Source organism: Macrotis lagotis, chromosome 1, assembly GCF_037893015.1.
Source record: "Macrotis lagotis isolate mMagLag1 chromosome 1, bilby.v1.9.chrom.fasta, whole genome shotgun sequence".
In the NCBI taxonomy this organism is placed as follows: Eukaryota; Metazoa; Chordata; class Mammalia; order Peramelemorphia; family Peramelidae; genus Macrotis; species Macrotis lagotis.
In genome coordinates, this window is record NC_133658.1 from 864,794,467 (window position 1) to 864,817,838 (window position 23,372).

General features: G+C 41.1%; 1 protein-coding gene across 2 annotated transcripts in view; it reads right to left on the minus strand.

Annotated features, from left to right (window-relative positions):
• Nucleotides 1–18,287, minus strand: part of DHDDS (dehydrodolichyl diphosphate synthase subunit) — a 38,102-nt gene extending 19,815 nt beyond the window's left edge. For both annotated transcript variants that reach the window (XM_074218016.1, XM_074218015.1), the window contains exons 1-6: nucleotides 18,187–18,287; nucleotides 16,776–16,892; nucleotides 12,361–12,477; nucleotides 11,074–11,216; nucleotides 8,644–8,760; nucleotides 7,386–7,487 (exon numbers count right to left, since the gene is read on the minus strand). In XM_074218016.1, the coding sequence (XP_074074117.1) occupies nucleotides 7,386–7,487; nucleotides 8,644–8,760; nucleotides 11,074–11,216; nucleotides 12,361–12,477; nucleotides 16,776–16,838 (542 nt within the window). In that variant the 5' untranslated portion in view covers nucleotides 16,839–16,892; nucleotides 18,187–18,287. The remainder of the gene's footprint in view (nucleotides 1–7,385; nucleotides 7,488–8,643; nucleotides 8,761–11,073; nucleotides 11,217–12,360; nucleotides 12,478–16,775; nucleotides 16,893–18,186) is intronic.
• Between the last annotated feature and the right edge of the window lie 5,085 nt (nucleotides 18,288–23,372).

Sequence of the window (23,372 nt, forward strand, 5' to 3'; positions counted from 1 at the left end):
AGTAGTAAACCCACCTCTCCTTAGAAGATACCATCTTGGAAGAACTGGAAACTTACAAACACCTCCAGAACTAGTTCTGTGAGGAAACAACTGCACAAAAAGCCTGAAGCTTAAAACAGTGCCTCCTGAATCCTGGCAGCAGAGCCCAACTTTATTGTAAATTAAAAGTCAAGAAATAAGTTGAAAAAAGTAAGCAAGCAACAAAAAAGGAACCTAACCGTAGAAAGTAACTATGGTAAAAGGGAAGATTAAAACAAACTCAGAAGAAAAAGTCAAAATGGCTTCATCTAAAGTCTCAAAGGAAAAAAAGTGGATTGTCTCAGGTCCCCAACAGATTTCTAGAACAGGTCAAAAAAGATTTTAAAAATAAAATAAAAGAGGTAAAGGAAAAATCAAGAAAAGAAATGAGAGTGTTACAAAAAAAATGAAAAAAGTCAACAGTTTGGTAAAGGAAACATCTAAGAATCCCAAAAAATCCACTGAAGAAAAGAATTCTTTTAAAAAGCAGAATTAGCTACATGGAAAAAGATGTACAAAAATTCACTAAAGAACTTAAATAATGGAATTAGGGCATATGAAAAAGGAGGTATTAAAGCTCACTGAATAAAATAATCCCTTAAAAATTATAATTGGCCAAGTGGAAGTTAATGACTCCATGAGACATCAAGAAACAATAAAAAAATTTTTTTAAAAAATAGAAAAAAATGTGAAATATCATACTGGAAAAACAAATGACCTGGAAAATAAATTGAGGAGAGATAAATAAAAGATTACCTGAAAGCCTTGACTTTTAAAAAAAAAGAACCTAGACATAATTTTTCAAGAAATTATCAAGGAAAACTGCTCTGACAGTCTAGAAGTAGAGGATATAAAACAGAAATGGAAAGAATACAGCAATCACCTTTTGAAGAGATCCCAAAATGAAAATTCCTAGAAATATTAAAAGTCAAATTCTTAAGCTCCCAGATCAAAGAAAAAAATATTACAAGAAGCCAGGAAGAAAACTCAAATACTGTGGAGTCATAGTCAGGATAACACAAAATTTAGCAGCTTCTACATTAAACTAGTGGAGGGCTTGGAATACGCCATTCTGTAGGACAAAAGAGCTAGGATTAAAACCAAGTATTATTTATCCAGTAAAATTGAGTACAATTCTTCAGGGGAAATAATGAATGTTCAATGAAATAGAGAACTCTCAAGCATTCCAGATGCAAAGACTAGAGCTGAACAGAGGAGAATAAAAAAATCTGAATTTCATATACAAGCCTCAAGAGAAGCACAAAAGGTAAACAAGAAAAAAGAAATTGTAAGGGATTCAATACTTAAATTATAACTTTTATATTTATACACAGAAAAATTATACTCCTAAACACCTTCTAAATATTATTTAGAAGGAGTATAGGAGTATACATTAGAAAGCATAGGTGTGCATTGAATATGATGGAATATTTTTAAAAATAAAATTAAGAGTTGAGATAAACCAGGGGAAAAAAATAGGAAGGAGGGAAATACATAGTAATAATAGTGTGAAAAAATTTTTATGGCAAGTTTTTCTGATAAACACTTCATTTCTCAAATAAAAAGAGAACTATGTCAAATTAATAAGAGTACAAGTCGGGGCAGCTAGGTGGCGCAGTGGATAGAGCACCAGCCCTGGAGTCAGGAGTACCTCAGTTCAAATCTGGCCTCAGACACTTAATAATTACCTAGCTGTGTGGCCTTGGGCAAGCCATTTAACCCCACTGCCTTGCAAAAACTTAAAAAAAAAAAAGAGTACAAGTCATTCTCCAACTGATAAATGGCCAAAAGACACAAACAGGCAGTTTTCAGATGAAGGAAATCAAAGTTATCTATAGTTATAAAAAATGCTCTAAATCATCATTAGAGAAATGCAAATTAAAACACCCCACACTGTCAGACGGGCTAATATGACAGAAAAGGATAAATGCTGGAGAGGATGTGAGAAAATTAGCACACTAAGGCACTATTGGTGGAATTGTGATCTAATTCAACCACTCTGGAAAGCAATTTGGAACAATTTTGGAGCAAAAGGCAATAAAACCATGTAAACCAACTGTCCTAGCAAATTCCACTATTAGGTTTGTACTAAAAAGAGATTTAAAAAAAGAGGAAAAAGAACTATATGTGCAAAAGACAACGAATTGGAAATTGAGGGGATGTCCATCAATTGGGGAATGACTGAACAAGTTTAGTATAAGAATATAATGGAATACTATTATACTTTAAGAAATGATGAGCAGGATACTCTCATAAAAACCTGAAAAGACTTACATGAGCAGAACCAGGAGAACATTGTTCACAGTAACAGCAATATTATTGTATAATGAATGATCAACTGTGAATGACTTAACTATTCTCAGTAACGCAATGGTCCAAGACAATTCCAAAGGACTTATGAAAAATGCTATCCACCTCCAGAGAAAGAACTGATTGGAGACTAATTGCAGATCACAGAAAAGTTTTAAAACTTAGTGAGTTTTTTTTCACAAAATGACTAATATGGAAATATATTTTGTGCATATATAGCCTATATTAGATTGCATGCCTGTTCAGGAAGGGAGAGAGGAAGGAGGGAGAAAGGGATGGAGAGAACTTGGAACTTAGAGAGTTTAAAAGAAAAATGGTAAGAGTTGTTTTTACATGTAATAGAGAAAAAATAAAATATTAATAAAAAAAATAACAAAGTAGTTCTAGGATGAATGTTACAAGGGAAAAGAGGAAAAACATAAGCATGGAAATGCTCAGAACCTATAAACACCACAGGAACCATTACCAGTAGTATTCTATACCTACAGTGTGATTTGGAAATCACTATGATTATTAGGATAATTCCATAGATGTCATTAGAACAATGTCAACCTAAAATGTAACCTATATAAAACAAGCAGTCACATGGGAAATGGCTGTTGAAATGGAAAGGTTCTATTGCAAAAATAGTAAGCAAAAAGAGGGAGAGTCGAGACGGAATCGAGTTAAAGAAAGGAGACTGCTAAATTCTGTCATTCTTTCTCTAGCCAGAGGAAGAAGACACAACCAAAAGGTAGGGATATTGTGATCATTAAACTATTGGGCAGATTTTCTAGGAACCTTGATGCTAGAGAGGAGAAACCCCAGAAAAGGGGCAATGAAAATTATAGAAAATGAAAAGGTTTCATTCTCTTGCTGCCTTGAATAGTAATAAATTAGTCTCTTGATACAAACTTAGCCTTGTGAACTCTGTATTACCTTAGAATTTAATCATGTGGAGATTAACTTGAACATCAGAGTTCAGGATTGAAATATCCAGATCCTGTTAAGTCCTAGATCCAATCTGTCACTCTCTTTATCTATATCACTTGACCCATCTCTGAGAAATGTTAAGAAAACATGACATGAAAGTGCTTGGAACAGGGTCTGAATAAGGTGGGAAGAGTAGCAGCCTAAGATCCAGTTGACTTGGACACTTCCTGCCCCATAAATTGCTTCCTCATCTGTGAAATGAAGGAGGGGGCAGAGTCTACCAAAAAGACTGCTGGACTCCCAGTGGCCTGGATCTGAATCAGAGAACTTTTTTTTTTGAGAGGGGTGGAAGGGGGATGGGGGGAAGGTTTGGAGAATGGGCCTCTCTGATCTCACCCAGGAAGAAAGTCCAGCAGTCACTCTGGCCCAACCCTATCCCTCAGAAGCTCTGACCTTCTGTTTCAGATCTAAATCAGTATGTTTCTCCTCGAGCTGCCTGGAGGTCAATTGCTCCTGGGGTTCATTGTTCTAGTGTGACACTTGGTAACTTGGTACAGGACTTGGTGTACACAACCATGTTAAGGTTTACTGACTACCACTCAGAATACTCAGTTCACAATATCTATCAGCCTGGGTCTCCCCCAGCAGTAGGGATAATAGGTGTGTACCACTGTAGCAAGCCCCATGCTCTGACACTCAGGTTGGGTTACCCTGAAAAGTCTGTTTTCTTACTTTTAAACTGGGAAGATTCCCACTCAAGATACCTGGTTCAAAATTTTGTCTTGAGAAAAGTACTTCACAGAAGCTTCACAAAAGCATTATACACAAAGTGGTTGTTATCATTATTAACTTAAAACTGCTTTTGAAGCCCTGAAATATTAAATAAAGATGACTCTTTGGACAGAGGAGAGTACCCTATAAAATACTGCACTTCTCGGTTCTCTGATCTCAGAATATCAACCAAATATGAACCAAATATGAATCAAAACTCCTCTTGTAGAAATTGACTAGTTAAAAAGTCTAATACATAACTAATACAAATAGGACTGGGAAGTTGGTGGCCAGCCAGGGTCCTACTAGTGAGTTGGCTTCTGGATCCTGTCCATTCTTGGTTGTCCAGGCTGATAGTATCTGTTAGAATTTCCCCAGCCTGGCAGAGCCTTGAGAGGACCAGATTACCACCATTCCACAGGCAGCCCTGGAAGTGGCTTTTAATGGAAGAAGTTTCCCTCATAAATCCTCAACATTCTTATATATGACTAGCAAGGTACAGCAGAGAGAACTAGAAAGAGAAATCCCATTCAAAGTAACCTCAGACAAAATAAAATATACCTGCCAAGGCAGACTCAAAAACTTTTTGAAAACAATTACAAAACAATTTTTACACAAATAAAATCATATTTAAATACCTGGGCAAACATCAACTGTTCATGGATAACTAATATAATAAAAAAAATGACAATTCTACCAAAACTACATATTTAGTGCCCTACCAATCAAAATTCCAAAAAATTACTTTAATGAGGTAGAAAAAGTTGTAAGCAAATTTATATGGAGAAATAAAAAGTCAAGAATTTCCAGGGATTCAATGAAAAAAAAGTGTAAAAGAAGGTGGCTTAGCCCTACCAGATCTAAAATTATATTATAAAGCATCAGTCATCAAAACTGTCTGGTACTGGTTAAAAAATGCAGTGGTGGACCAGTGGAATAGACTAGCTGCAGTAGCAGGAAATGATTATAGGCATCTGCTGTTTGATAAACCCAAAGAGTCCAGCTATTGGAATAAAAACTCTCTCTTCGATTAAAAATTTTGGGAAAATTGGAAGTCAGTATGGAAGAAACTTGGATTAGACCAACACCTCACACCCTCTACCAAGATAAGATCCAAATGGATACAGGATTTAGACATAAAAAACATTATAAGCAAACTAGAAGATCAAGGAGTAGTTTATCTGTCAGATCTATGGAAAAGAAAGCAGTTTATGACCAAGGAAGAGATGGAGAACATCATTAAAAACAAACTAGATAATTTTGATTACATTAAATTAAAAAGTTTCTGCACAGACAAAACCACTGTAACCAAGATCAAAAGAAATGTAGTAAATTGGGAAACAATTTTTACAACTAGTATTTCTGACAAAGGACTCATTTCTAAAATATAGAGAACTGAGTCAAATTTTCAAAAACACCAAGCCATTCCCCAATTGACAAATGGTCAAAGGATATGCAAAGACAATTTACAGCTGAGGAAATCAAAGCAATCCATAGTCATATGAAAAATTGCTCCAAATCATTACTTATTAGAGTAATGCAAATTAAAGCATCTCTGAGATACCACTTCACACCTCTCAGACTGGCAAATATGACTAGAAAGGACAATGATCAATGTTGGAAGAGATGTGGGAAATCTGGGACACTATTACATTGTTGGTAGAGCTATGAACTCATCCAGTCTTTTTGGAGAGCAATTTGGAATTATGCCCAAAGGGCAACAAAAATGTGCATAACCTTTGATCCAGCAATACCACTACTGGGTCTATACCCTGAAGAGATTATGAAAAAGGGTAAAAATATCACTTGTACAAAAATATTTATAGCAGCCCTGTTTGTGGTAGCAAAAAATTGGAAATTAAGTGAATGCCCATCAACTGAGGAATGGCTTAACAAACTGTGGTATATATATGTCATGGAATGCTATTGTTCTATTAGAAACTAGGAGGGATGGGAATTCAGGGAAGCCTGGAGGGATTTGCATGAACTGATGCTGAGCAAGATGAGAACCAGAAAAACATTGTACACCCTAACAGCAGCACGGGGGTGATGATCAACCTTGATGGACTTGTTCATTCCATCAGTTCAACAACCAGGGACAATTTTGGGCTATCTGCAATGGAGAATACCATCTGTATCCTGAGAAAGAATTATAGACTTTGAACAAAGACCAAAGACTATTACCTTGAAATTAGGAAAAAAAAAACCCCCGTTATCTTATTATGTAATTTTACTATCTCATACTTTATTTTTCTTCCTTAAGGATATGATTTCTCTGTCATCACATTCAACTGAGATCAATGTATACCATAGAAACAATTTAAAGACTAATAGGCTGCCTTCTGGGGGGGGGGGGAGAAAAGCAAGATTGGGGGAAAAAATTGTAAAACTCAAATAAAATCTTTCTAAAGAAAAAAAAGCTCCAGTTTCCATTTCTCTAATACAACCTGTGCCTACAGCACTGAAAAGAGGTTTTAATGAAGAGCAAGTAAGATTATTAGTTATTAATCATAATTTTAATGATTTAAATTAATAACCATGCCAATTGCTCAAGGTCTTTTTAGTCAGAAAAAAATTCTGGCCCACAGAACAGGCAACCTAATAGGAAATATAATAATTTTTGTTTTGTTGCAATCAGACACTTCAATGCTGTTTGAGATCTGCCAACAACAAAAAAATAAAAGCAGCATATTCCCTCTGCATACCACATTCCTGTGGCAAGTCCATGAAAGACATGGAATTAGGAATGACAGAATTAGGCAATGCTTTTCAATCTAAGTGCCATTTACTTAACTCATGAGTTCTAGAAACCTCCCTCCATGAGGGACACTGAACTCTGAGGTGAACATCAGAGAGAATGCATGAGAAGACAGAGAAGGGGAACTCTGAATACCCCAAACCATAAGAAGAATGCCTTCCAGTAACCTTAGAGGGGATCCAGCAGGGCTAGCCCAGCAGGGGAAGAAGGGGATGGAAATGCTGACTAGGAGACTGCACCTGGCCTCTGGTGTAGGCATGTGAGAAGGATAGCTGTTGATCTGATTCTTTTCATCATCACTAGCTGGGGTTGGGGACAAGGAAATCCTGAAGCAGGTAGTGGATGCAGAAACTTCCACCCAGAACCTGAGCCTGTGACTTCAGAGTTGAAACCAAACTGAGGATCATCCCAAATATTTTCTTCACCACCTCATTATGCAAGCTACAAGTTGTCAACTATTGAGCTCAGAGACTAGCCTGGTGTTTCCCAGACCTGCTGGCATAATGGGAAAGTGGGCTGGATGACTGGAATGTCTCCAACATGAACTTATTCCCAACCCCAAATCACCAGTGTGTGGGTAGTCAAGTCACCCAATGTGTGAGGTAACCAAGGTTACCTGGGATCCAGTAAACCTTGCTCTACTCCCCATGCCATTTCTTTCACAGCATTGCTGATTTCATGTCGGGATGTGTAGGCAAAACAGACATTCAGGAAGCATCTGTAAAGAACAAAATTAAATTATTTTAAAGTCAGGGGAGGTAGAAAGTAGGAGTGGGATAAAGTCTAATCCGGAGCAGTCCTAATCTGTAAGGATGACTTAAATCAGTGGTGAACAACATTCATGTAGCAGCAACTAAACACTGTCCACTGCCAAGACAAAAAGAAAGGGAAGTTTCAATATTCCAAACCAGACTTCCATTGTCTTCTGGTCACCTGGGAGGAGATCCAGTCATGGTGGAGGAAGGAGAAGACAGGATATTCAGAAAGGACACCTAGGATGATCTAAACTCCTTCTCTTTTCTAGTTTACTTGGCTTTGCACTTTGAAGGGCAAAACTGGGACCCTGCTGAGGCTTCATCAAAGGTCATCATTCTCCCCATGAGCCAGGGCTTGAGGAAACAAAGACATGATTAGGCTGGGATGGCAAATATGCCTGGATTCACTGGATTTGTTGAATAAAGTCATTCTTATCTAATTCAGAAATTAGAAGTTAGACTGAACTCTTAGTCTATTCTATCATATCCTAAGCTATGTAACTTTGGACAAATTGCTTTCTTTCTCTGGTTTTTTGTTACTTCTCCAAAAAAAGATCAGAGGTAACTGGACTAGATTTTCAAATGGCCCTTTCTAATATCCAATGATTTGATGACTTTGTCTAGTTTTTACCCGAGAGTGCTCCCTGCCCCCAACACACACCTGGTCACCAACATCTTTCACTTTGGTTCAGTGTGCTCTCCAGAAATTGGGAATGTAAATTAACTGTGATGGTATAAACAAAGCAGAATTGGAAAGGCAAATCTTATGCAAAAAAGAGTCAAACAAATCATTTCTAAATCTTTCTAAATCTGCAGAGCCATTAAGAGCTTTTTCTACCTCAAGTTAGGACTAAGGTAAAAATAGAGCCCAAGGAGGACCAGTCTTTGGAGGAGAATCTACTGTCCTTCCTTCTCTCCCAATGAAATAGAATTTTTGACCACAATGAGAAAAGGACATATAAAATATGAACCCAGCTATCTCCTCACCCATAGAAAGAAAGAATGGGAACTCTGAATACCTGAAACCATAAGAAGCCTGTCTTTCAGTAACCTTAAGAGGGGATCCAGCAAGGGAGGAAGGGGACAAGGAAAGCCTAACTGGGAGCTGGTTGCCCTCACTTGTTGTAATTTCGGGTGGCCTGAACAGCTTTTGCGATCAGCTCCTGGAGGTCGAGAGGCAACAGATGAAGATCACCCAGGACTCGGATACACACGCCATGCTTCTCCAGCTTCTCCCTGTGCAGGAATCAAGGCACAAAAATTTATGAAGCAATTATTAGCTACAGCATTAAGCTAAGTACTAGAAACACAAAGAAAAAGCAAAACCATTCCTGCCCTCAACGACAAAGATGGCAACACGGACATACATTGCAACCCAAGGAAAAAAAGGCAGCAGCAACTGGAGGCAGGGAGTGGGGGGATGAGAGGAGGGGGAAGAGAAAAGCCTCGAGCAAGTAGCATTTGAACTGTCTCTTGAAGGAAGCTCCAGGAATAGGTTTGGGACAGATATCCTTGTAAAAGCAGCTAGTGCTTAGAGAAAAATCTGCAGTCTTACTAAGTCACAATTGCCCATATGTTTAGGTGGCACCTCTCATATTTTGAATTATAATTACTAGAGTATCGTGTATTCCTACATGATGGTATTGCACATCTATATACATCCCTGTTGCTAGACTGAGGCCTCTGTCAAGGCAACAGTAACCACTGGATTTGAAATTATCAATGCCTCTTCCCTAGCAGTGCTTTGCACACAGTAGGCATTCAACTCCATCTCACAATTTTCTGATTGAACATTTGTTCTCTTGTTTTCAAACAATCCCCTGCTGCTTAATGATATTGGGCAAATCTTTTTCCCTGTCCCTCAGTATCTTTCCTTTAAATTCAACAATCCCCAGGAGCATGTCTAGTCCTAGAGAACAGAACCACATTACCATTTCATCTTTGTATTCCCAGGGGATAGGATAATGCCTTTGCACACAGCAAAAGCTTAACAGATGTTTGTAGGATGAGACTGCAAAGTCCTCAAGAGTTACTTTCAAACTTTCCCACAGAGCTGCACCAAGGACTCCTGCACAGGGTGGGGAGGAATGGTATGAACTGAACATGATACAAAGAGCACATGGGGTCCTTCGGGGGGTATCTATTCTAAAAGAGGAAGAACACTGGGGAACCAGGGTCTAGATCTTCCCCAAATATAGTAGAATAAATGGAAGAACTGGCAGTGAGTCCCATCCCTGCCATTAACTAGCTCTGTGACTTTTGGCAATTCATTAACCTAAGTCTGTTTCCTTATCTGTTAAAATAGGCATGATATTTACAAAGCAGGATCAAATAAGAATTAAAAACAGGATTAAATGAAAGAATTAAAACAGAGCATTTTGAAAACCATAAAGTGCTTTATGTCAAGTCCTTTCATTATATCTTAAATAGAATTCTCAAAGGATGAAGGCAGACCTAAAAACTATGATCCTTCACCATAAGTGCAACAAGGAATAAAACAGGCACCAACCTTTTTTGCATGATTACTGGGAAGGTTTTCAAATGAAGAAACTTTGCCATCTTTTTTAAAAAAGACTTCCTAATATCACTCTATTAAGGGTAGTCAATTAGACCAAGGTCAAGCATCAAAACTGATGGTGGTTAGCTGTTTAATTGTAGGGGTAGTGGGGACACTTCTCTAAAATGATCCGTCATGAAAATGGTTTTCTAGGGGCAGCTAGGTGGCGCAGTGGATAAAGCACCGACCCTGGAGTCAGGAGTACCTGGGTTCAAATACAGTCTCAGACACTTAATAATTACCTAGCTGTGTGGCCTTGGGTAAGCCACTTAACCCCATTTGCCTTGCAAAAAAAAAATGCTTTTCTACCTCCTTTTCTGGTGGTTGAAGGATTCAAATTTTATCTATACCATAACATTTTAAGTTGTTCAAAAGATTTATTACTTTCAATCAATATTGAACGTAATTTGTAACTATTTTTTTTCATGTTTTCAAGGGCCAAACATGAAGCTCTCAAGAGCTTCAAGTTGGATGTCCCAGAAATAGCTTTTATTTATTTTGTATGTCTTTATTCCAGTGCCACGTGGCCACTGGCTTATTGGCTGGGTTTCCTTGAAAGCTTATTTTAAGGAGCTTCCTTCTAAGATCTGCCTCAGCTGGAGGCTGCAGACATTCTGCGCACACACTCATTCACTCACTCTTCCTGCTTGGGAATGCAGAAGCTTGGCTCCTACTGGCCAGCTGAAGTTCCAAGCCTCAGAATCAGCCATTCATCCCTGAGTTTCTTTCCTCAACAATGAAAGAGAAAGGTGTCACTCAAGGCTTTTCCCATTTCTCTCCCTGGACCAAGTTTTTGCATAAAACTAAGGGAGAATCACCACTACCAAGTTTGTTGTTGGCACTAATTCCCCATGAGTGGAGTCTTAGGGTCTTATAAACCTATCCTAGGAGAACTCAGAATGGGTATACAAGGTCCTTCATACACACACACTCTCTCGGAGCCCAGGGAACCTGTGGACTAGCCTCCCTCCCTACCCTGCATGGCATCTTACTGTTCTTCCATCAATCGACTAAATTTCTGCCTGGCCAGCTCCATTAACCCGTCCACCTCATTCTTTGAGCGTTTGAAGTTCTCAATACTGAAGGCGTAGACAGTAACCTCTCGGATGCCCAGGTTCAAACACCAGCGCAGGGTCTAAAAAAGGAGAAAGGGAGAGTCCTAGGGATGGGAGGGAAAAATATAGACATTTCACATCCTGCCTCATATTAAGAGGGACAGATAGAACCTGTGGAGATGACAGAGCTAAACAATAGGATTCTGGTCCTTGGGTCCCCCATCAACTAGCTGTTTAAGTGTTGCTAAATTATGTAATCTCTCTAGAACAAAATAATTTTTTCACTAAAGAACAGAGGATGTAACTTCAGCTTCCCAGTATTACTAAAGAATGATATTAAAATACAAGAAATAATGATCCACAGCATCATTAACTGGTATAAATCTGGTGCAGAGGGAAGGATTTGCCCAGTTAATCTCAATTACATACTCTTCTATACCTGAGAATAATGATCTTAGCTAAAAGGCTGAAGATGTTTGGAGGTTAAAGGGGAACACAAGACATTCAAGTCAAATAGATGAGGGGATAAATCTTCCCCTAAACAAAAGCATCTCAAAGGGATGCCCAGACTTTTAACACCTCAATGAAAACTGGACACATCCTTTGTTCAGATCCATGGCAGCTACTCTGGGCAGGTCCCCATGAGGGGTTTGGAACAAAGTACAAAACAGAGTTCCTTAAACAATCAGGTTGAAGTGGAACTCAATCAAAACTCCAGGAAGCCAACAGATAGTTTTAGGCATAAGCTCTCTGCTTCCTCATCCAAGAATCAATCAAGAATATTCAGGCCATCACTGTATAGGTCTTCACTGAGGGAGGGAGGCCAGCAGGCTGCCTGGGAAGTTGACAAGCATCCAGAGACTGGCCCACAGAACATTAGAGGCTGTGCGAAGCACAGTGGATAAAGCACCAGGTCTGGAGTCAGGTGGATCTGAGTTCAAAGCCAGCCTCAGACATTTACTAACTGTGGGACCCTGGCCTACCCTGTGTTTATCTCAATGGAGAAATAAACTATCTCACAGGGTTGTCATGAGGATCAGATGAGACAGACCTAGCACACAGAAGGTGCTTTAATAAGCACTTGCTCCTCTTCCCCTCCTATAAGCCTTTATAGTCAAAGACCAAGTAACCTCAAAGACAAAGGTAACCCTAAGAATTAAGGGTCAAACATTCTGATGTGAACCTTGGTATACACAAGCACTGTCCGGGGACACCATCTCCCACCTCAGCCAGTTTATTGAAGCCCTGCGTATGGCCCTCCTGGCGTTCCACCTGGCACTTCTGGGCGTAGCGGCGGTTCCCATCCATGATGAATGCAATGTGCTTGGGCATTGGACCTGCCTAGGGGGCAAGAGAGAAATCATGTGCAAGTCTGTGGCAGAAGAGGAGGGAGGAAGAGCCTCATTCCCAAGATGACAGGGACTGGCCTGTAGGAAAGGAAGGCTGCTTTCTTTAACCTAAGATCCACCTTAACCCCCCCAGTTCCCAGAGTGGGCCCTGATGGAGTAGCAGCAGAACTGCTACTGAGACTGGTCCCTATTTTAAAGTTACTTCACATTGTCTACTATGACCAGCTCAATCAAATCTAAGTTCTAGAATGGTCTGTTTTCCATGTATTTTTGTATCCTAACTGCCTAGGAAGGTGTCTTGTCCCACCCCTACCCCATTTATTTATTTTAGTCAATTTTTAATTTTTGAATTCCAAATTCTTTCCCTCCTTCCAGCCTATCCCCACCCACTGAGAAGGCAAGCAATATGGCACCTCTGATGCATGTGAAGTCCCTAGCAGATTGAATGTACAGCATAGACTCTCATATGTTTTTCCCCTTTGGTACTAACTTCTCTTTCACAACATTAATATGAAAACATATTAAACATAATTGTACATATATAGCTTTTACCAGATTGTTAGCTGCCATGGGGAGAGTGGTAGAAAAATACGGAACTGATAAACTTGCAAATGGATGAATGTTAAAAACTACCTTTGCATGTAATTGGAAAAAAAATTAAAATTAAAAAATAAAAAGAGAGAATAGTGACAGTGATGTTTATGAATAACATTGGTCACAGATTTAGAGCTTGAAGGAATCTTCAAGTCCAACACCTGCATTTTACAAATGAGAAAACTGAGGTCCAGACAAGTTATAGTTACTTTGCCCAAAGACACACAGAGAGTCCACTGACTCCAGACTAGCATTCTTTCCACTGTACCATGTTGTTCTCTCAAAAAAACTATCTAAACCTTATGGAGAGTGGAAGGAAAACAGCAACTGACTTAAAGGATCCATGTCCCAGCTGATTAGAGAACTGTTATGCTCTTAGGGAAGATCTTGCTAATAATAATAATAAAAATGTATTATATATTATTTTTCTCAATGATGATAGATACTTCAAGGATCAATGAATGTATTGGGATGGTGGCAATCCTCCATCAAAAACTGCTATCTGGGACGGCTAGGTGGCGCAGTGGATAAAGCACCGGCCCTGGAGTCAGGAGTACCTGGGTTCAAATCCAGTCTCACTTAATAATTACCTAGCTGTGTGGCCTTGGGCAACCCCATTTGCCTTGAAAAAAAAAAAACAACCTAAAAAAAAATTGCTATTTTTCAAGGCTTCTAAATGAGTTGCTGTGGCTAAAACTCATTTATGATCCAGTTGTGAGGAGCTGCTCCGAACTTTGCTAGGCTGCTTCTTTCATATATATATATATATATATATATATATATATATATACACACACACACACACACACACATACATATATAGCCTTAAACAAGTAACGTTTAATATATATTGATATATTATAATTGTATATATACATATACATATACATATATATGTATATATATATATATACATATATATATATATATATATATATATATATATATATATATATAATGTTATTTATTTAAGCCAATAGGGTTAAGTGACTTGCCCAACTCCCACAGCTAGGCAATTACTAAGTGTCTGAGGCTAGATCTGAGCTCAGGTACACCTCATCACCTCATTCCAGGGCGAGCACTTATTTTATCCACTGTACTATCTAGCTGCCCTTAGCCTGCTTTTTTAGTAGACTCCCTTGCTTGGCAGAGAACCTGGATCAAGTTTCAATACTGACATAACTTTTGTAGATCACAGAAGAAACTTACCCAAACTAACATAACCAGGTAGTGGGTAGTTCAAGTGTTATTATTGTCAATTTGCACAGAAAACAACAAAGGTTGGAGAAGTTCTTTCTCTACCCATCCTCCGCCCACCCCACACATCTGAAATTCCCTTCAGTCTTATTAGTACACTATGTTTCACAATGTATCAATATTCATTCTTCCAACCTTTCCCCATTTTCATAATCAATATTTGTTTGAACAAGTCAGGTTAAGAGTTGATGTAGCTGAATGCCATATGTTCTCTTGCATCTATTCTTTCTTTAAGATCCACCTCAAAATCTGCCACTCTTAGGAAGCTTAACAAGATGGAACCTTCTCCTTACCTTAGTCATTCTTTAGTTACTTCTGCAGACACCAGTATTGGTGTTATATTCAAGATACTGTGCATTTGTTTAATTTGCACATTAGAATTTATAAAGCAAACCTGTCCTCAAGGAGCAGGATAGGCTATAATTAGTATTCAGTAATAAGACACAGTAAATACTTAGCTTATCCTTTCAATCAAGTCTAACTCCTGTAACCTTCTTAAGGTCATTGCAGGTAGCCCTGAGGTCTAAAAAGTGCTATATACCAAGCTAGAAGGGCTTCAAGTATGGGAATTAAGCCTGGTTAAGAAATCATTATCAGAGGGCTGGAGCAAATGATAAAAGCCTTACCACAGAAGAGCTAAGGTATGGAAGGGCTTCCATCTGGGTGGAAGAACCAACATCAATTAAATTCTTCAATATTTCAAAATACCATTCATTAACAGATATTTAAATAGTCAAGCTGCAAAATGGGAAGAAAGTGACTGAATTCTTGAGGCAGACTCTAGGAACCAATGGTAGCCTGAGATACAATAGGAAAAATGTTGGCCTAAGAGCTGAAACCTTGGATTTCTAATTCTGGTTCTATCCATGTCTGGACGAATAACCTGAAGATTCATAGGATTAAGAGGGAGAAGTCACTTAATTATATCAACATTTTTCAATTCTCTTCATGTTATAGAATCATTTTCTGAGTACAAATCTGGCCTAAGATACCTACTAGCAAAAGTCTCATAACTGTTTGCCTCAGTTCCCTCATCTGTAAAATGAGCTGGAGAAGGAAAAGGCAAACCATTCCTGTATCTTGGCCAAAAAAAATCTCAAACAGAGTCATTAACAGTCAGATTCGATTGAAATGATGTGACAAATTGTTTCCACTACCCTACTCAAACCTTTCTAATTTCTCTTTTTTGCTTCTTTCAAAGATTTTCCCAATAAGCAGAATCTAAGGTATATTTTGTAAAGCCTTTTGGTCAAAATGATCTGAGTTCAAGTCATACCTTTGACCCATACTGGGCTCAGCAAATGTCCTCAGAGTATAAATTGCAAAACAGTCACTGACAGAAAGATTTTCTTCTTTGGGAATCTCCTACACTAATAAAATCACAGACTAAGACAAAAAAAAATCATATGAGAGGATGAGGCTGCTGTGGTATTGATTTTGTTCCCTTGTAGTGTGATAAATTCCTGCTGGACCATACTTCGCAGAAGGCTGAGATTAAGGAGTCATCAATGAAGGGGCTAGCCTTTGGCTAAGTCACAGACTACAAGGAGCTAGTTTACACTCCTTCACTCTGCCTTATAGAAGACTCTCAGTTTACCTAAGGATAGTCTCTAGTCTTTCCTGACAGCTCCAGTTATGAATGGTTCTCCTCCAGTTATCATGTAGGTCTAATTCTCCTGACCTCCAATAGAAAGGTGGTTCTAGAGGGCAAGGTGTGTTTGGTTTGTGACCTTGTATTCCCAATGCTGAGGTGTCTCAGTTGTAGCAAGCACTTCAGACATGATGTTTCAAGAATTATGCTTTTAAGAAAGGAAGGGATAGTTTCAGAGGAACCTTGGGAATACTTGTATAAAATAATGCAGAGAAAAGTGAGAAGAATCAGGTGAACAATATATACAAATAATAAAAATGTAACAATTTGAAAGCCTTCAGAACCCTGAACAATGAAATGACCTGCCATAATTTCAGGGCCAATGCCGATGTATAGGGCAGACGGGACCAGAAAGAGACACATCAAAGGGTGGTTTTTGTTTGACTGTGCATATTTTCTTACAAGAGTCTAATTTTGGTTTTTCTTTCTTTTTTAATGGGGGAGGCGTACTAGTGGAGATAGAAAATAACTGTTAATTGAAAACATTTAATTAAAATAAATGTCAGTAAAAATGAATTGTATCAGGTAGCTAGGGGGCACAATGGATAGAGCACCAGTCTTGGAGTCAGGAGGACCTGAGTTCAAATCCGACCTCAGACAGGTAATAATAACCTAGCTGTGTAACCTTGGACAAGTCACTTTACCCCACTGCCTTGCAAAAACAAAAACAAACAACAATCAATTGTATCCCCCATTGAAGCTGGGGAGAATAGGTCCTGGTTAAGAATCCTACATGATGTCCTATCTAAGCCAGAAAGGGCAAAAGGTCTAGACTTTTTTTTTTTTACCTTAATGATGTTAGCACAGAACCGCTCTAAGAACGTAAGCTCTCCTTCCCTGATCCATGACATAGTCTTTGGTCCCTTCAGGAAACCTGACCTGGGTCTCCTGAGAATGAGCAGCACCTGGGAAAAGTCAACACAGATCAATGAGAAGTTCCAGAATCTGACAACAACAGGGCCTTCAGGGGAATTTGCCTTTTCTTGTCTCTTGGACCCTAAGGAAAAGTCAAAAATAATCTTAAAAGATACAAGCTTTGAACAATCTTCCACCCTGGAGTAACAGAACATGGAAGCTTGAGAGCCTCAAGGAAAAGAGACTAGAAAAGCTATGAGGGTAGCCAGGTGGTGCAGTGGACATAGTGCCAGGCCTGAACTCAAGACTCATCTTCCTGAGTTCAAATCCAGCCTTGGATACTTATTAGTTGTGTGACCCTGGGTCTAGTCATTGAACCCTATTTGCCTCAGTTTTCTCATCTGTAAAATGGAGCTGGAGATATGGCAAATCACTCCAGGGTCTCTGCCTGGAAAACCACAAACGGAATTACAGAGAGTTGGATATGTCTCAAACGACTGAACAATCACAACAACAGCTTTCATCTTCTGCCCACTACCACACCCCCGGCCCTCAAAACCAAGCCGGGGCTGCTAGGTGGTGCAGTAGATAGAGCACCGGCCTTGGAGTCAGGAGTACCTGGGTTCAAATCCGACCTCAGACACTTAATAATTACCTAACTGTGTGGCCTTGGGCAAGCCACTTAACCCCACTGCCTTGCAAAAACCTTAAAAAAAACAAACAAACGAAAAAACAAGCCAACAGTCCTACAGCCCTCACAGCAGGGCATCAGCCAAGTGGTCACTCCTCTCCCTCCCATACCCAAAGGAGCCTCCTCCCTCTTCTCACAGCCCTCTCTTCACTTCTTTCCCCGACTCCCCTTCCCCCCCGGGGGTTCCTTCTTCTCTTGCCCTCCAGTCTCTCCCTCCATCATCTTCCTCTCGTCCTCTTTCAGATGCCCCTCTTATTCCTCCTCCCCCGCCTCGGGGAACCCCCTCAGGTAGCCGCCCTCTTCTCTTCCCCATCCCCCATCTCCGCACAGGCACCTCTTCTTTTTCGCCTCCAGGTAGCCCCTTCCTCCCTTCTTCCTCGAGGCAGCCCCCTCCTCTTCTTCCCCTCTTCTCCTTTCTCGACCTCTAAGAAGCCCCCTCCTCCTCCTGGCAACCCCCTCCTCTATCTTCTCCAGGGAGTTCCCTCCTCCTCCAGGCAGACGCCCCCCCCCGCCGCCGACCTCAGCTGCTTCTCTGTCCCTCTCCCCTTTGAGACCCTCCAGCCTTCCTCGTCCGTTCCTCGTTTCTCTCTAGAACGTTCCTCCCCACCCCCACCCCGGTTCTCCTTCGGCCCGGGGGCGCAGCCCTTCCTCACCGCCGGCCGTTGGCCCCGTCCAGCCCCGGCAGAGACCTTCGGCCGGTACTCCCTCAGCACCCGTCGCCTGAAGACCACGTCATCAGCAGCCGTCTCCGACCCAGACGCCTGCGTGTTGCAATAGCTGATTCCGGCCGGGGCGGGCTTGGATCCACGCGTGCGCACAGCGAGCACGTCGGGCTCTCAGAATGACTTGGCGCGTACCATTGGGAATTGGATGGGGGCGCACAGGCTCGCGGCTGCCCGAGGACGAGACCACATTCCAGAGGAGGGGGTTGGAGGGGTGGAGGAAGATCTGATTCCCAGGGCGGGAACTGGGAGAGCGAAATTGGGCTTCTTTGGGGTTACAGAGCGGCTCCCCGAGTTGGAAGAGATCTGAGCACAGAGGGCTGTAATGGCAAAGGGGGTCTCGGGGGTGGGGGGAAGCCAAGCTCGACAAATGGCAGAGTTGGGGGAACCTTGGGGAGAGAGAACCAGAACAAAGAAGGGAAGAGATGGGAAGTGAAGCCTAAAGAAAGTCAGAGCTGGCAAGGGCCTTACAACATGGGATGTCAGAGCTGGCAAGGGCCTTACAACATGGGATGTCAGAGCTGGCAAGGGCCTTACAACATGGGATGTCAGAGCTGGCAAGGGCCTTACAACATGGGATGTCAGAGAAGGCAAGGGCCTTACAACATGGGATGTCAGAGCTGGCAAGGGCCTTACAACATGGGATGTCAGAGCTATAAAGGTTCTTAGAACATGGGATGTGGGGGTCCTACAACACAGGATGACAGGGGTGTGCCTGGAACATGGGATGTCAGAGCTGTCAAGGGCCTTACAACATGGGATGTCAGAGCTATAAAGGTTCTTAGAACATGGGATGTCAAGGGGGATGCTAGCACACGGGGTGACAGAGTTGAGCCTGGAACAAGGGATGTCAGAGCCAGCAGGGGCCTTGGAACATGAGATGTCAGTGTCAAGAGAGGCCTTAGAACACAGGATGTCAGACTCAGGAGGGGCCTTAGAAAGTCAGAGCTAGGAAGGTCCTTAGAACACAGGATGCCAAAGGGACGGGTCTTAGAACATGGGATGTCAGATCTGGGAAGACCCCTGGAACTTACTGCTCATGTGACCCTTGGCAAATCACTTAATTGTGCTCGACTCAGTTTCTTCACCTGTAAGATAATTTCTTCTACTCAAATGAGAAATTTATTGCCTGTTTTTTTTTTAAATTTTATTTAAGGCAGCGTTACACAGCTACATAATTATAATTGTCTGAGGTCAAATTTGAACACAGGTCCTCCTGACTCCAGGGTTAATGCTCTATCCATTGTGCCACCTAGCTGCTCCTACAATGCCTGTTCTTAACTGCTCATTCCCTCCCTTTCTTCCTCTTAGAACTTAGCATGTCAGGGCAGCTAGGTGGTGCAGTGGATAGAGCACCTGCCCTGGAGTACCTGAGTTCAAATCCAGCCTCAGACACTTAATAATTACCTAGCTGTGTGGCCTTGGGCAAGCCACTTAACCCCATTGCCTTGCAAAAACCTAAAAAAAAAAATGAGATAATACTTTAGCATGTCATTCTTTTCCCACACGAGGTTGGGGCCAGACATGGTTTTTTAAATTCATAAAATGACCACAAAATGATTCCAAAATGGGTCATTAGGTTTGTTTTTAATCCAAAGATTAGAAATCATATAATCATATTGGTCGGAGCAGGAAATTCGGGGCGGGGGAGCGGGCCGCGGTGTAACTAGATGGTAGCTAGGTGGCAGTGTAGGGCACTGGTCCTGGAGTCAGGAGGACCTGAGTTCAAATGTGACCTCAGACACTTAATAATTACCTAGCTGTGTGGCCTTGGGCAAGCCACTTAACCCCATTGCCTTGCAAAAAAACCAACTAAACAAAAAAAAGTATGTCCCGGAGAATCTTCTTCCTTCTTTTACAGAACTAAGGCCATAGAGGGTACTCAAAATCACCCCCTAAATTGATGTCAATTCTGGGATTAGAATCGCAAACTCTCTGTAGGACCATCATCTTTCCAATGGGCAGGTCACCCTTTGTTCCAAAAACAATGGCCTCTGTGGTTTAGCTTCCTCAGAAGTCAAGAAATAAAAATGAAGTGTTGACTCAAATAAATATTCATATCATTTCCCTGCTTTTCAGACAGTCTGACAGGGTTTCTGGAAATTTGCAAAATATCTTTATTTTAAAAAATTACTTCATATAATCTACCTTATGACCTATCCATCAGTTATAGGAAGGGAAGTCACTTGACTAAGGGTCTGTGAATTTGATTCTGACAGTTTGACAACTATTTCAATACAATCAGTTTCCTTTGAAATTCTAAGCATTTTTATTCTGAAAAGCAGGTCCTGGCCATATCATATTAATTAAGCTTTCCATGACCTTTAAATAAAAATCAGCAAAAGGTTAAGGACTCTTGCCTTAGAGGTGGCAGGGTAGTTACTGTAAGAATTGCAGTGAGGAAGATCTGGGTCAAACCTTGCCAAAGAAACACACCAGCTGTGACCTTGGGCGTGTCACTTAATCTCAATTTCCTCATCCTTAAAGTGAGGAACAATAATTGCATCTAACTTTCAGTTGTTGTGAAATTATTTATGCTCATATGAATAAGAGGCATTATTAAACCCCTTTGACCCTGTATTTATCTGAAGAAAATCTTCCTTTGGTCACATGGATCAACAGAAAGACCAAAGCAGATTAGAAAGAAGTTCTACTCTTCTCATTTGGGACTGATATATCAGAGCGAGACAGGCTTTTCTAAATCTCTTGTTTCTTGTTCCATTTTCAACATTCTGACTCTTAAATGTCAGTTTTGACAATTGCCTCAATTCAGCTCCTAAAGGGGCCACAAAAGGTTAGTTTGAGCACTGGAATGGAAATGGGGAAATGGTTCTTTGAACCCGTCCTGATGAGGACTCCTGAGTGTGAGGATTTGATACTATTGAAGCTGCAGACCCACAGGGCTGTTCCCCAGGATGCTTAGACCCTCCTCCTCACTATCCCCCCACCCCAGTATTTACAAAATGCTTTTAGAAAGTAAAGTTCTTTGTAGACAAAAAAAAAAAAGCATTAATCGAGTCTACTCCTGATCTGGAGACCAATAGGAACAAAGATTTCTGACTTTCAGTCATCTCATTCATTCTAACCTAGGTTCCTTTCATCTCCTTAAACCCTCTCTAGTCACTTGACTCATACGGTGGCCAATTCTCCTTGCCTCAGTTTCCCCAACTTGGTGCTTTCAAACCTCCCTCCCTGGGGAGTTTGGTAGGACTGTTAATTAATGACGGTTTGTAAAGGTCTTTGAGGGAGAAGGCGCCAGGAGCTGGACAAAGTGTTATTAGGGTCTCATGCCCCGAGCTGTGGCCCCAGCCTTTCATCCCAGCCAGGGGCACAGGCGACCCCATTCTCATGCATGCCAAATCCTTAATCCCCTCCTGAATGTGGCAGCTTCCAAGAGGCCTGAACCAGAAACAAAAATCTGCTGTAATTAGGTGCTAAGAGGACTGGACTTTAAAGATTCAGTCCTAATAAGCTAAGACTAGTCAGTCCTGACTTAACTGCTCCTCTCCTAGGGCCCCAGCTTCCCCATCACAGAAGAAGCAGCAAAGGGGTGGGGGGTGGCCAAGTCTCCCTGGGGGAAAGGAGAAAAACTGCCCCAAAGTCTGATAAGAAAGAGACAGCAGAGGCTCTCAGTACCAATAAGTCTTTATTCATTCATTCATTGTATTTTCCCAGGGGGGAGGGGGAGAGGGTTAGCATGTGTCACAAAACAAGATGGGAAAGGGGAAAGGAAAGGAAGAAGCCCTAACTGCAAAGTATCAAATCAATAGCCCCAAGATCAGGGCACTGCCCAAGGGGGGGGGGGGGGGCTCAGAGCAGCTCAGGAATGAGGGCAAAAGAGGGGAGGAAAAAGACAAAGATGAATACAGTCATCTTCTTTCCCTCCTCTTTCCCTTCCTCCCTTCATATAAATTCAAGAATTTCACAAAAAGCTTTGGTTCCTAGCAGTAAACATGGCGTTACATTCGTCCGTCTCCTATAAGACAATCTTGTGGCCACTTTAAAAAGAATTTCTTGCACCAACATTAAAGAGATCCTTGGAGGGAACTTGGATATACATTCATTTCCCTTCTCCAGGTCTCCCACCACTCCTGCCCTTCTCAGTCTTCCTCCAGGATCCCTCCAAAGGCTGCCTTCACTCCATATACTGGGCTTAGGTCCAAAATAAGTAAACATTTTCTAACTTCTATACAGAGGAAGAGACTCACCCCACAAGGAGGTTTGGCAGTAGATTCCTATTCCCTGAATTTTTTGCAGAAATCTATGAAGGCATCTGGGAAAACAGATGCAATATTTGGGGGTAACGAGTAGATTTGACCATTTGGACTTTGGGTTCTTAATTAATGGCAGAGGAGAAAACAGAAGCAAGGATGGCTTAAACCATCCTAAACCTTGGAGAGGAGGAACCAACCAAGTTCTGGTTTCACGATCTCTTTGCCTGATGCAGAATCCCTTTGTCAAGAGATGTTTTGGCTATTTTCTTTTCAATATAAAAAAAAAGTTTGTAAACAATAAAAACCCCAAGGGAAAGTGGAGAAAGACTTGACAGCATATTTACACACACTAGCCCACTTAGCAACCACCAAACCAGCAACTTGTGAAGCCCTATACAGCTCAGACACAAAAACTAGAGAGGGAAATTGGATGGGGAGGGGGGCTCGCAGCATTCAGAGGACCCGGAAAACCCGGGTCAGACTCCATTGTCACCCATTGCCTTCTATTGCATTTGCCCTATTTGAGTGAGGTAGGTTTGGACAGATCTCCCAGCATCATTCACCAAATCCCTTTACTCCATAGGCTGACTTTGAGGTCCCTGAAATATCAGGCTTACAGACAGCCTAGCTACAAGGTCCTGTGCCTGAGACCCAGTATTTTATGGGTTAAAGGCCTGAGGCTTTTTATGATCTTCTGCTAAACCTGCCCTTCTTCCAGGGAAGATGATGGGAAGAGAATAAAGAAAAGGGTGACTTCATCAAACTCCCAGACCTAAGATCTATCCCCATCTCCCTTTCCTGCCTGGCCTTGCCTCACACTAGTACTCACCTTTGAGCAGAGCAGAGATGGCCCAACTGTTGTTTGGAAGACAGATCTGGGTGGAGTGAAACAAAGGTTCCAAG